The 11,635-nt window shown below is 45.5% G+C and overlaps 1 protein-coding gene across 1 annotated transcript in view; it reads right to left on the minus strand.

The window, feature by feature from the left end:
• The window catches only part of MSL1 (male-specific lethal 1 homolog (Drosophila)), an 18,374-nt gene continuing 6,739 nt past the window's right edge, over positions 1-11,635 (minus strand). The window contains exons 4-8 of the mRNA XM_015409343.1: positions 6,653-6,717; positions 4,968-5,035; positions 2,502-2,626; positions 2,074-2,146; positions 1-694 (exon numbers count right to left, since the gene is read on the minus strand). Of these exons, the coding sequence (XP_015264829.1) occupies positions 604-694; positions 2,074-2,146; positions 2,502-2,626; positions 4,968-5,035; positions 6,653-6,717 (422 nt within the window). The 3' untranslated portion in view covers positions 1-603. The remainder of the gene's footprint in view (positions 695-2,073; positions 2,147-2,501; positions 2,627-4,967; positions 5,036-6,652; positions 6,718-11,635) is intronic.

Genomic DNA, 11,635 nt, shown 5'->3' on the forward strand with positions numbered 1-11,635 from the left:
GCAGTGTGAGAAGAGCCAAATCAGACAAGAAGAAATATACAGATCCATACTTGGATTTAAAAAAAACAAACACAAGCAGGGTGATGGCTAACTTGTGTTAGCCCAATGTACCCCCTTCCCCAATTTTCAAGGGCTTCAGTTAGCAGGTTAAATATTTTTAAGCAACCATTTTAGGATTTGTGTGTGTGCTTTAAGAGAGGTGGACTTCATACGCTTTATAACTAACAAATGGGAACCATTTCATTGTATTTCTTATGTCCATTTATCTTTTGAGGCGCTAAACAGAATGTGGTCAGCTACACGCCTGCCCAAAGGAACTCAACCACTGCACAGCCAATGCTGCCCGCCTTGCTGCCTGTCCCCACAACAAAACTCCAGTACTTTCTATCAAACAAAAGGGGAGGGAGGAACACAGCTGAACAGTTTTAATGGGAGGGAGGGGGAGGAGAAGAGGAAAGAGAAAAACCATACAGAAGCATTAAAAAAAGTCTATAGTGAACAAGAATGTACATTGAGGGGAGAAAGATTGATGTGACAGAACATATACAGTTCTCTGCCATTTGCTGCAAATAGCACAGGGCAACCATCTCCTAGTGGGCATGCCTATTTTCTGCATGTCCGATGAGGCGTCTGTTTCTTTTGCATCTCCAGCCGGCAGCGGCTTCGCTCGTCCAGCCACGGCAGTTCAAAGTTCCTGCCAGACAAAAAAAGAAAAGGTGGACTTTGATGACAGAGTCAACGGGAAAGGGTGGAAAGAATTTCTAATCCTCAACAAAAGGTTCAACGGTAGGACTACAGGGCTGGTGCAGAGGGCAACCCGAAACAGGACGTATTTGAACTGCCTGCAGCCCTATCGTTTCTAATTTGAACATTGTTTTAAAGATTGCAGCGGAGATCAGCCAGGCTGCAGGGGACATTAAACCATGGGTGCGTGATGTCTCTCAGGCCTAAAAGCTGGGGGATCCCAGCACCAAAACTGAGACAGAAAAGTCAAAAGAAAAATCAGTCCAAGCTTACCACTTATAGGAGAAGCAGCTACAATATTCCTGCCTTTTATAGATTCAACACAGCTTTTTTTACCATCAATCAGGACTGGTCTTGGATATAAAAGGCACATTACTTTCTTTGCTTGGTAGAAAGCCATCCTCGCCCTCCACCCAATCAACGCAAGCCTGCTTTCTCCTCGACCTCACGTCATCTCAGATTCCTTCATGTTTGTGCACCAACCTTTGCCTCCCCTTCACTGCTCTCTTAAGAACATAAGAAAAGCCAATGTTGGATCAGGCCAATAGCCCATCCAGTCCAACACTTTGTCACTCAGTGGCCAAAAATACCAGGTGCCATCAGGAGGTCCATCAGTGGGGCCAGGACACTAGAAGCCCTCCCACTTTTGCCCCCCCCCCCCCCCAAGCACAAAGAATACAGAGCATTTCTTGCCCTGGAGTCCCTATCTATACCTTGTGGCTAATAGCCACCGTTGGACATATGCTTATCTAATTCCCTCTTGAAGCCGTCCATGCTTGTAGCCGCCACCACCTCCTGTGGCAGTGAATTCCATGTGTTAATCACTCTTTGAGTGAAGAAGTACTTCCTTTTATCTGTTCTAACCCGACTGCTCAGCAAGTTCATGGAGTCCCCACAAGTTCTTGTATTGTGAGAAAGGGAGAAAAGTACCTCTTTCTCTACCTGCTCTATCCCATGCATAATCTTATAAACCTCGATCATGTCACCCCTCAGCTGTCGTTTCTCCAAGCTAAGGAGCCCCAAGCTCTTGTATGCTGTCCCCATCTATAGCAAGGCTGAGCTTGTGGGCGCCTCTTTCACCACAAAGGAACAGGGCTGGCTGCCGTCGCTTAGGAATTCCTACAGTGCTGAAGCCCAAGACAACTGATTCACATGGCCCATAATCACGGACTGCAATGGCAGACTGTGTTTGCTTGGAAGGTTATCAGCACACACATGGGAACACCACCCACCCTCTCAAAAGGAAAAAGATGTATACAGTCCAAGTTCCTTGCTTCTGTAAAGTACAACTTCCTTTAACGCGAGCATTTAATATACAAGGATACTTACTGTGGGGTTAATTTTGGTAGTGGTCGGCCAAAAGCTACAACAGGCAAGTAAGGGGTGATTAGCAAGCTTTCAACTAGGAGAGAGAAAACACACAGGAAAACATTACTACTGTAGATGCAATGCTCTCTCACACACACTTATATACTCGTGCTGACAACGCCTTTTGTATAACTAGATTATCCCGGCTTTGTCTGAGTTATGGCATCTGAGTTAATCGCCATCTGCACTCAACTGCACTTTGTATGTATACTGTTTGCTACGTAAATTTTATAGTATTGCATTTATGCATCTGTGTTTTATTGTATTTTAACCTGTTGTACGCCACCTTGAGCCTGCCTGTGCAAGAAAGGCGGGGTATAAATTGAAAATAATAAATAATATAAAATAATAATACATAAATCTCCGGGGTGATACTTTGAGCTACTCACCATCATCCGACTCTGGGAAAAATGAGGTAACTTCAGGCTCAGATTCCTGAATTCCTTTTTTTTTATACATTCTCAGCTGCAGTCGCTGCAAAATTCTTTGCTCTCGGATCCGCTGAATATCCCACCTTTTGCCACAAGCAGGAGGGAAGGAAAAGTGCTTTTAAAAACTTGGCTCGAAAACACCTCTGCTCTATCTATCATCAGCCACTGTTTTCAACCAGCCCAACCTTTTACATTTAAAAGGGTATCAAAACATTGCCAGGCATGCCGTAATTTAATTTTAACAAGTGTGGCAAACTGCTTAGATAGATATTAAACCAACAGCCTACCAATGTCAATGGGCGATCCTCAGTAATTGCATTATGACAGAGGTTCTGTGATTCTGCTTCCTTCACGCTCTACAATGCAGCAGCTACCTAATGCTCTCCTGGTCTTAGCACCCAACGATGCCCCTTTGGAAGCACTCAAGATGCTATGTAACCATCAGTAGAGATTACTGGATGTCACATGCATGAGGCCTTCAGAACATACTGTTGTGGATGAGAAGCAACTAGACAAGAGATGTTGTGACAGTTATGGTGATGGAAGAGGATGGCGGCATCCCTCTGACTGGGAGAATGTGGGAAAGGTGTTCTTCTCCAGGTAGAGAGCACCATTTACAACCGAAAGGGAAAACACGCTATCTCTTTCATGTGTTAACACCTCTTGATTGGAGGGTCCATGTTATGGCAGGCTAGGTTCGTTTGCAGGCTGTCTCTCCTGAGTGTGTTTGCAATGAAGGAGGCCAGAGGGGAATTATGCTAAAGATATTTTTGCTGGTGCACCCAGGGAGGGCAGCACCATGCAACCAACAAAGACCAGATATGATGTGAACTGTAAGTACCTAGTTAGCAACTTTACTTTTATTTATTCACTTCATGTACCTAGACCTGTCTTATAGAACCCAGAGTTTGTGCCTTGTAGAAATAAAGTTGTTTGATTAAGAGAGTCTGCACACTTCCTTACCCACCCAAGCATGCTGAAGTAATACACCCCTGTTGTGTCAGCCTCATGCTACCACACAAAAGAGAGAGGGGGCTATTTACCCAGGGTGGTGGTAGCAGCTATCAGAGAAAGGTGGACAAGAAAAGACTTTCTGCCTCAGTTTCCTGACTGGTCTTTGAGCTGGCTGGGTAAGTCTGCGGAGAAAAGTACCCTCACGCTGATGGGGCAATTAAGCAATCCTCCTACAGTGTGGAACCATCATCCCACATGGTGACAACCAGGGGTCGTTTCGTAGAAAAAGAGCTAGGGGGACTCATTAGCATAACTCATTAGCATATGCCACACCCCCTGATATCACCGGACGTGTGTCATAAGGCCACACCCACCACTCAGTTAGTCTTAGTCTTAAAGGTGCTATTTGTTAGTCTTAAAGGTGCTATTTGAACTCTTGGACTATTTTGCAGCAAGACTAACACAGCTACCTCGGGGAAGCTCCTGGATGGGGCTGGGAGTCCTTGCGGAGGCCACGTGGAGTGGCTTCGGCCAGGCAGAGGGGGAGGACGCCAACTTACCCTCCTGCTTCTTCCTCCTTCTGCAACAGAATGAGGCTGGAAGCAGGAGGCGGCCGAAAGAAGGGGCGGGGCTTCGTCATGTGCCCCGCCCTCCTGCATCTCACCCGGGGAACTGCGATTCCCCACGATCCCCCCAAATTGACCTCTGGTGACAACAATGGTCTATCACCATATGGTGGCAGCGGTGGGATGCAGCAGTATCATCCAGGGTTGCTGCAGCAAACTTCAGCCCCCTTAACAAGCAGTTTATCAGGCACTGAAACATCACAGGGGCATTTTTCAGTCCAAATGGCAACACTGTGAAACAGTCCTCGGTGGGTAGTAAAGGCTGACTTTAACCATGCCTCAGGACCCAACCCAATCCGCCAGTATCCTTTTATACCCTTGTTGTACATCACCTTCTACAACCACAAATAGCCAAGCACCTCTAATAACTATCAGGGCCGCGGTGGCTCAGAGGTTAAGACACTGAGCTGCAGACTGGAAGGTCTGTAGTTTGGCAGTTTGAGATCCTAGTGCCGCGTGATGGAGTGAGCTTCTGTCTCTGGCCCCAGCTCCTGCCAACCTAGCAGTTCGAATGCAAGAAACTGCAAGTAGATAAACAGGTACTGCTTCAGTGGGAAGGAAACAGCGTTCCATGTGCCTCAATGTTTAGTCACGCCGGCCACATGACCATGGAAATGTCTTTGGACAGTGCTGCTCTTTGGCTTGGAAACGGAGATGAGCACCTCCCCCTAGAGTTGGATTCAACTGGCTTTCGAGCAAGGGAAACCTATAATAGCTATCACCAGCACCTATAACGGCTATAGCCCATCGCTTTTTGGCAATGCATTTGGAAGCTGTATGCCTACAGAGAAAAACAGTTTCCAAAGTTTCAGCATGCAGGCAATGGCTTTTCCCCTTCGCTCACCTTTTCCTCCTCTTCTCATCCAACTCCAGCTTTGCGTGCCGTTTGGAGAAGACACTGTCGTCCAAGTTCTGTGGAAAGTTTTACAAATGTAAGTACACACACAGTTCACATGATCTGATACCCTTTTGGGTGCATCTGATTCTCAATTAGCTGCTGAGAACTCCCTTGCCTTTCCTTCCAAAGGAAGGCCCGCCTTGCTCATAGTGAAGTAACCTAGTCTTTTTGGCAGGGTGTTGTCTCTCCTATTTGGGAAAGAAATTGGGGGGCGGTGTGCAGGGAGAGAAAAGTCAGGCGAATATGTTCAGGATCTTCTGACAGGACTCTTTATGATTTCCTGCTGGCAACAGAGGAGAGGACTTGCAATAATGGGTTTAACTTAAGGGCGGGAAGGTACCAGCTGAATATTAGGAAAAACATTTTTACAGTAAGAGTTGTGCAACAGTGGAATCAGCTTCCTAGGGAGGTGGTGAGCTCAACCTCACTGGCAGTCTTTAAGCAGCGGCAGGACAAACACTTGTCAGGGATGCTCTAGGCTGATCCTGCATGCAGCAAGGGGTTGGACTTGATGGCCTTCTTTTCAGTTCCAGTTTGGTGTAGTGGTTAAGTGTGCGGATTCTAATCTGGGAGAACCGGGTTTGCTTCCTCACTCCTCCACTTCCACCTGCTGATGTGACCTTGGGTCAGTCACAAGCTCTGGCACAGCTGTCCTTAAAAAAAAGCAGTTTGTGTCAGAGTTCTCTCAGCCCCACCCACCTCACAGGGTGTCTGTTGTGGGGAGGGGAAGGGAAAGGAGTTTGTAAGCCGCTCTGAGACTCCAAGTGAAGGGCGGGGTATCAATCCAATCTCTTCTTCTTCTGTGATTTCTATGATTCTATGTCACAGCAGGAAGTGCTTCACCGGTGAAATTACTGCTTTTCAAACCACTACTGATCCTCGCCAGATGCTGGATCAGGGAGCATCAGGGAGTGTGCATGGACATAGACACACAAAACCAGATAAGACAAAGAATATTAAATGCTAGCTGCTGCATGTGTGAGTTACAAGTGACTGACTGTATTTGCAGGTTCAGTCTTCAAAATGGCAGCTTTTTTTTTTTTTTAAAAAGGTAGCAATCCTTAGTAAACATCAAACCTGACAGGCAACTGGCAACCTTTGATTCAAACCCAAATACCAAAAATTGTAAACCATAATCAAAATGCAGATCACGCCTCAATATTGCCAACTGAAGCCTGATGCCTTGGCAGCCATGTTACTTCATAAATCTCATTTTCTGCAGGTTTGACCTGCATAGTTTAAACATACAATTAAAAAAATGGGCTGCCTGATTCAACAGCACATTGTGGAACATCAAGTGTACCACTGATGTTCACCTTGTTTGGGACACCCAAACTGAGTTAACTGAAGGCCGTGCTCCAAGAACACATTTCTTTCAAGAGGGAATTAGATGGACCTGTTAAGTACCAATCAGATTTCAAAGATTCCAATCCCCGTACGTCAAAGCCAACTGGAAAACACCTGGGCTGTGTCTGGCAAACATTAAAACACAGCAACATGGCTGTTCAAATTGCGGTGGTCAAGGATGGTGTTCCATACAGCTCTGTGTTTTCTTCCATAGCACCACACAATCCCTGCCCCACCTCTTAGGGCTCTATTTCTTTCTTATTGCTGTTTATTCACCAACATACCTCCAAAAGGTCTGACGTATTCAGGTCTCTTAAGGGCTCTACCACGTGGTCCCTCCATGATGGAACTGGGAAGGGAGGAAGAGAACAGTGTCAAGATCATCAATTTGGATAGGATGTTTCTGTAGAGAAATGGATGCTAGGCAACACAGCACCAACCCCACCGTTACAAAGTTAAATCAAGTTTTATTGAACATTCAAGTGGTGACATTGAATGCACATCGACCTTTTCTGTTTTTATAACTCTACATTCACAAAGTGTTGAATAATAATCTTGGATCTCTTCAGACAAAGAATTGGGGGGGAGTGATTAATTAATATACAGCAAATATGCCAAGTAGTCTTAACTGATGGGTGATACATTTAAAAACTTCATGAATTGCCTTTATTTATCACCTTCTGGAAACAAATAACCCAGAATTGCACTGCATGGCTCTTCAATGCTAGTAAATATGCTCCAGTGCCAGAAGAATCCGGCGGCTCTTTCATAGGCCCCAAGTTCCAAAGAAGGGGTGGGACCCTACCAGCTTTTCTTCTGAGGAAAAATGAACCAGGGGTCCCCTTTGACTGCCAGAAAAGGCTTTGTTGGGGCTGTGGGGCCTGCATGCTCAAAAGCCACGTGGGATGGGAGCTGTAGTAATGGGGAGACCTAACCCAAATATCAACATATGTATGTACAGCAGAAATTGTCATTTAAAAACCCCCCCGCAACTAAAAGGATCTGAGCAAGAGTCCAGTAGCACCTTAAATACTGACTAAATTTGTGGCGGGGATGTGCTTTTGTGAGACACTGCTCAATCAGGTATCTGAAAAAGTGAGCAGTGACTCATGAAAGCTCATACCCTGCCACAAATTTTGTTAGTCTTTTAAGGTACTCCTGGACTCTTGCTCTTTTCTTCTGCTACAGACAAACTAACATAGCTACCCATCTTGATCTGTCTCTAAAAGGATCTATGAAGGGTAGCATTAGTTCAGCCATGTAAAGTCTATAAATGTGACTGGCCTATAAAAACCCACTGGCCCAACACACACTGTTGTTAGTCTAATGTGGAATATCATGGCCTGAAAGAACAAAGAAGTGAACTCCTTTTCAATTAACAAAAGCTTCCCACTCCAGTAAAAAGTGGCTTTTATTTACCATGAAAGATCAACCGAGTGACAATTTGTCATACTGAGGAGACCCTCCACTAGCATCCCTCTTCCAACTTCACCTGAATCCGATGAGCTCTCGTAATTGAGTTTAGAATTAACCCCAGTTCTACTTGAAGGAGAGCGGAGTATCTTACAAGCCTTGTGGTATGTTTACTGCCACAGGATGTCACGACCAGCCACCTGGCACAGATGGCTTTTAAAATGATTAGACAAGAGCACCAACCACGATCATTAGTAGAAATGATAACTAATAGAACTTTCTGGTGGTCAGAAAGCTGAATTAGGACAATCTGGGTTGACATCCCCATTCAGTCATGGGAACTCATGGTGTAACCTACAGCCAGTCAAATCTCCCTCTTCCAGACCTCCCTCACAGGGTGACTGTTCTGCAGTTAAAATGGAGAGGACTGTGGTGAGCCACCCTGAGCAAAGGGCAGGATTAAAATGCAACAGAATAAAGCCTGCCTGTTCAGACAACGTATCTCAGATTTTCAAATCTATTACATGTCAGCAGGGAATCACTATTTTCATAATGCTGCACATGTGAGGTTCCCAAGGGTAACCAGTTGGCCGCTGGTGGGGTGGTGCTTGGCTAGATGCAGTCCCTTAAGCTTATAGCCACGTGTCTGATTGCAAACTGACCCCATAAGCAGAACAGTCTTCTCTACATCCCTTCCATTCTAAGCACAACTCAGCAAAACAGGTCAGGATTCCAGGCTCACAGTCCTTGTTTATTCTACTTTGGAAATGGATGTTAAAAAGACTATTGGAAGAGGAAGAGGTTTCAGAAACCTGCTGTGCAAAGGAAATCTTTCTCAACCTTCAGAAGGAAGTTGCTTCACAGCTTTTCACAGAAGCATGCCTTGCTTACCATATCATTAGAAAAAAAACAGAGTTGCAAGATGGCTCAGTTCAGCTGAGGCACACAGTGATGGAACACGGAGTTAATCTCAGAGGTTTGGCTTCACACAAGACGTCTGAACACTTGCATGTTGCCCATTATTGGGGAGGGGCAATCTTTAGAGCTGAATTTGGGCAGCTTCAGGAACAATCCCAATCCAATGCCCCAGACAAGAATAGAAGAGAGTGGGAAATTCCCACCTCAAGAACTATAAAGGAAGAAAATCTGCTTCCCCCAGTGGGTAAAATCCTGCTCCAACAAGACACCCCAAAGGGCAGAATGAATAGTTCGCCTGAAATGAAAGTGGAAGGGTGTGTGTGTAAAGGAAAGACAAAGAAAACAAGGCATGTGTTCAGGCCTTTTGCTTGAATGATATTTGAACAACACCAGGGCTCCAGCCCAAAAGGTTTAGAAGGAATAGGTTATTTCCTTGTGCAGAGGAACCACAATTACAGTTAGGAGTGCGGAAGAGAAAAAATGGTGCCACGGTCAAAGAGACAGCCCACCCGGTTCAGAGTAGTCACTTCTCTTCCTTGCCTCTCCCACAAAAGGCCTAAGAAAACTGCAGGATGAACAATAAGACTACTGGGGCGGAGGTGTGACACAATCTGTGCATGAAAGTTTGCCACAGGTCCCCTCCCCAATTCCTCCACAACATGTGTACCCATAAGAAATGAGGACAGGTTGCCTTTTAGCAATCGATACTGCTTTCCCTGCTTTAAGAAACAAACCAGCAACCCCAAAAGTACAGAAAAGGGTATTTCAAGGTGCTAAAAAGAATCAGGAGAATATACTGCGACAGTTAACGAAGACTGCTAGGAAAACAGCCAAGCAATTACCTCACCAGCTGAAGAGCCTGAGAGCCAAAGGTCATTGCGATCCACTTCCCAATCCAGTGGCACAGAAGTGCAGGGATTGGGGGTGAAGGTCACTCGCGTGAAATGAGGATACTCTTCTGGAGAAGGTATTTCACTCACAGAAGGGATATATGAGTAGTGGTTAGAGCGTCAGGTTAGGAACTGGGAGACCCAGGTTTGAATCCCCACCGTCGTGAAAGCTTGCCAGGTGACCTTGGGCAAGTCACACACACAGCCTGTCAGGGCTTTCCTTAACGAAATCTTGCAACTGTAATTCTGCTAGGAGCTAAGTGGTTTAAAAAAAAAAAAAAAGCAACTATCAGATTTGCAAGGCTGAGATCTCTCCAGGTCTCTTAACACTGCACTGGTCACTTTTCGTTTAATCTTTCCTGTCCCCAAAATTTGTGCCCTATGGTCTTGTCAACAATTTTTTCCTCTGTATTAGACAGGATGGAAGATTTCATACCAGTCACATAAGTTACACACTGGTATGCAAGTCAGCATTTACTGTGCATTTTATATAAGGAGGCTGAGTGCCACATTTGGCATACCCCGAGAGAGAATTTAAGCTTTTACTATTGCAATTGAGCTGCAGTTTCTAGTAGCTTGCTTCTTTTCCAGGTATAGAATTCCTTCCGAATGGACTATGGAAGGATCTGACCCCTGGGGCTTTGCCAAAGGCAGAGCTTGAGCATGGCCTCCAATCGTCTAATTGTGCGTATGCGCACACTGCCCTCCACTTGCCCACTTCTCTTCCAATAGTGCTCTTTGTGGAAAACAAAAGTACACACCTAAAATAATTAAAACTAAAAATTGGGAACACCAAGTAAGAAAAATAAGAGATAGGAAAGTATGAGTGTGCCATGCTTTGCCACACTTCAAAATGCAACATTAGGCGGGAAATTGCATAAAACACCAACCATGTGACTTGAGCATACCCTTAGCACAGAATCCGGGTGATCCATCCTCCATCTCTTTCAATTATTTTTTAGCAGTAGAAAAGCGCAAGAGTCCCAGAGCACCTTAAAGACTAATAAAATTTGTGGCAGTATCTGAAGAAGTGAGCAGTGACTCAGGGAAGCTCCTCCCCTGCCACAAATGTTGTTAGTCTTTAAGGGACACTTGCTCTTTTCTGCTGCTACGAAAAGACTAACATGGCTAGAAGTGAGCAGTGACTCAGGGAAGCTCCTCCCCTGCCACAAATGTTGTTAGTCTTTAAGGTGCTACGGGACTCTTGTTCTTTTCTGCTGCTACGGACAGACTAACATGGCTACCCTTCTTAGGTTTTTTTCTTACTTTAATTAAAAAAGCAGGATAAATACATGCAACCAGAACCTACCTTGCATGTTTGTTGCTATACCTTTCTAGCCTAGTGATCTTCGAGCTTCTCGGGGTTAGGAACCCACCTTGCACCCCAATCCGTAACACAGGCACACTCTTAATTTGGAATCGTATGTCCTGCAGAGCCAGTGTGGTGTCGTGGTTACAAATTCAAGATCTGGGAGACCCAGGTTCAGATCCCCACTGTGCCATGGAAGCTTGCTGGGGGACTGGGGGCCAGTCACTGTCTCAGCCTAACCTACTACACAGGATGGTTTGTTGTGAGGATAAAATGGAGGGGAAGGAGGATGTTGTAAGCTGCTTTAGGTTCCCAATGGGGGAGTGGGGGGGGGAGAGAAGCATACAGATGTCTAAACTGCTAAGTAGCGCACAAATATTTAAATAAATAACTGAGTGTGCTTCTGGTGGTCCCACTTCTACCCTCTCCCTCCCCCATTTTGCCACATGACCTCTTGTCCTTTGCATGGCCCCCTCCCCCAAACAAACCCTTCTTTCGGAGGGCCCAAGATCACAGTGACAGTGCGATTTATCTTAAGCGAGAACACAACCCTGTTTTGGACCATAACAGGGCAAGTCAGTTTCAGAAACTGAACAGCTGTTGGCCTCATCAGCTGTTACAAGTTGTAGCTGTGAAAACTCTCTCAAAAGCTCTCACCGTATACCTGGGTTCCTGAAAGCATTTGTAATACAGCACGAATGATTCACAAGCCCGCATTTGCGAGGGATGAAGCCAGG

Source organism: Gekko japonicus, unplaced genomic scaffold (assembly GCF_001447785.1).
Source record: "Gekko japonicus isolate JY-2015 unplaced genomic scaffold, Gekko_japonicus_V1.1 scaffold678, whole genome shotgun sequence".
Classification (NCBI taxonomy): domain Eukaryota; kingdom Metazoa; phylum Chordata; class Lepidosauria; order Squamata; family Gekkonidae; genus Gekko; species Gekko japonicus.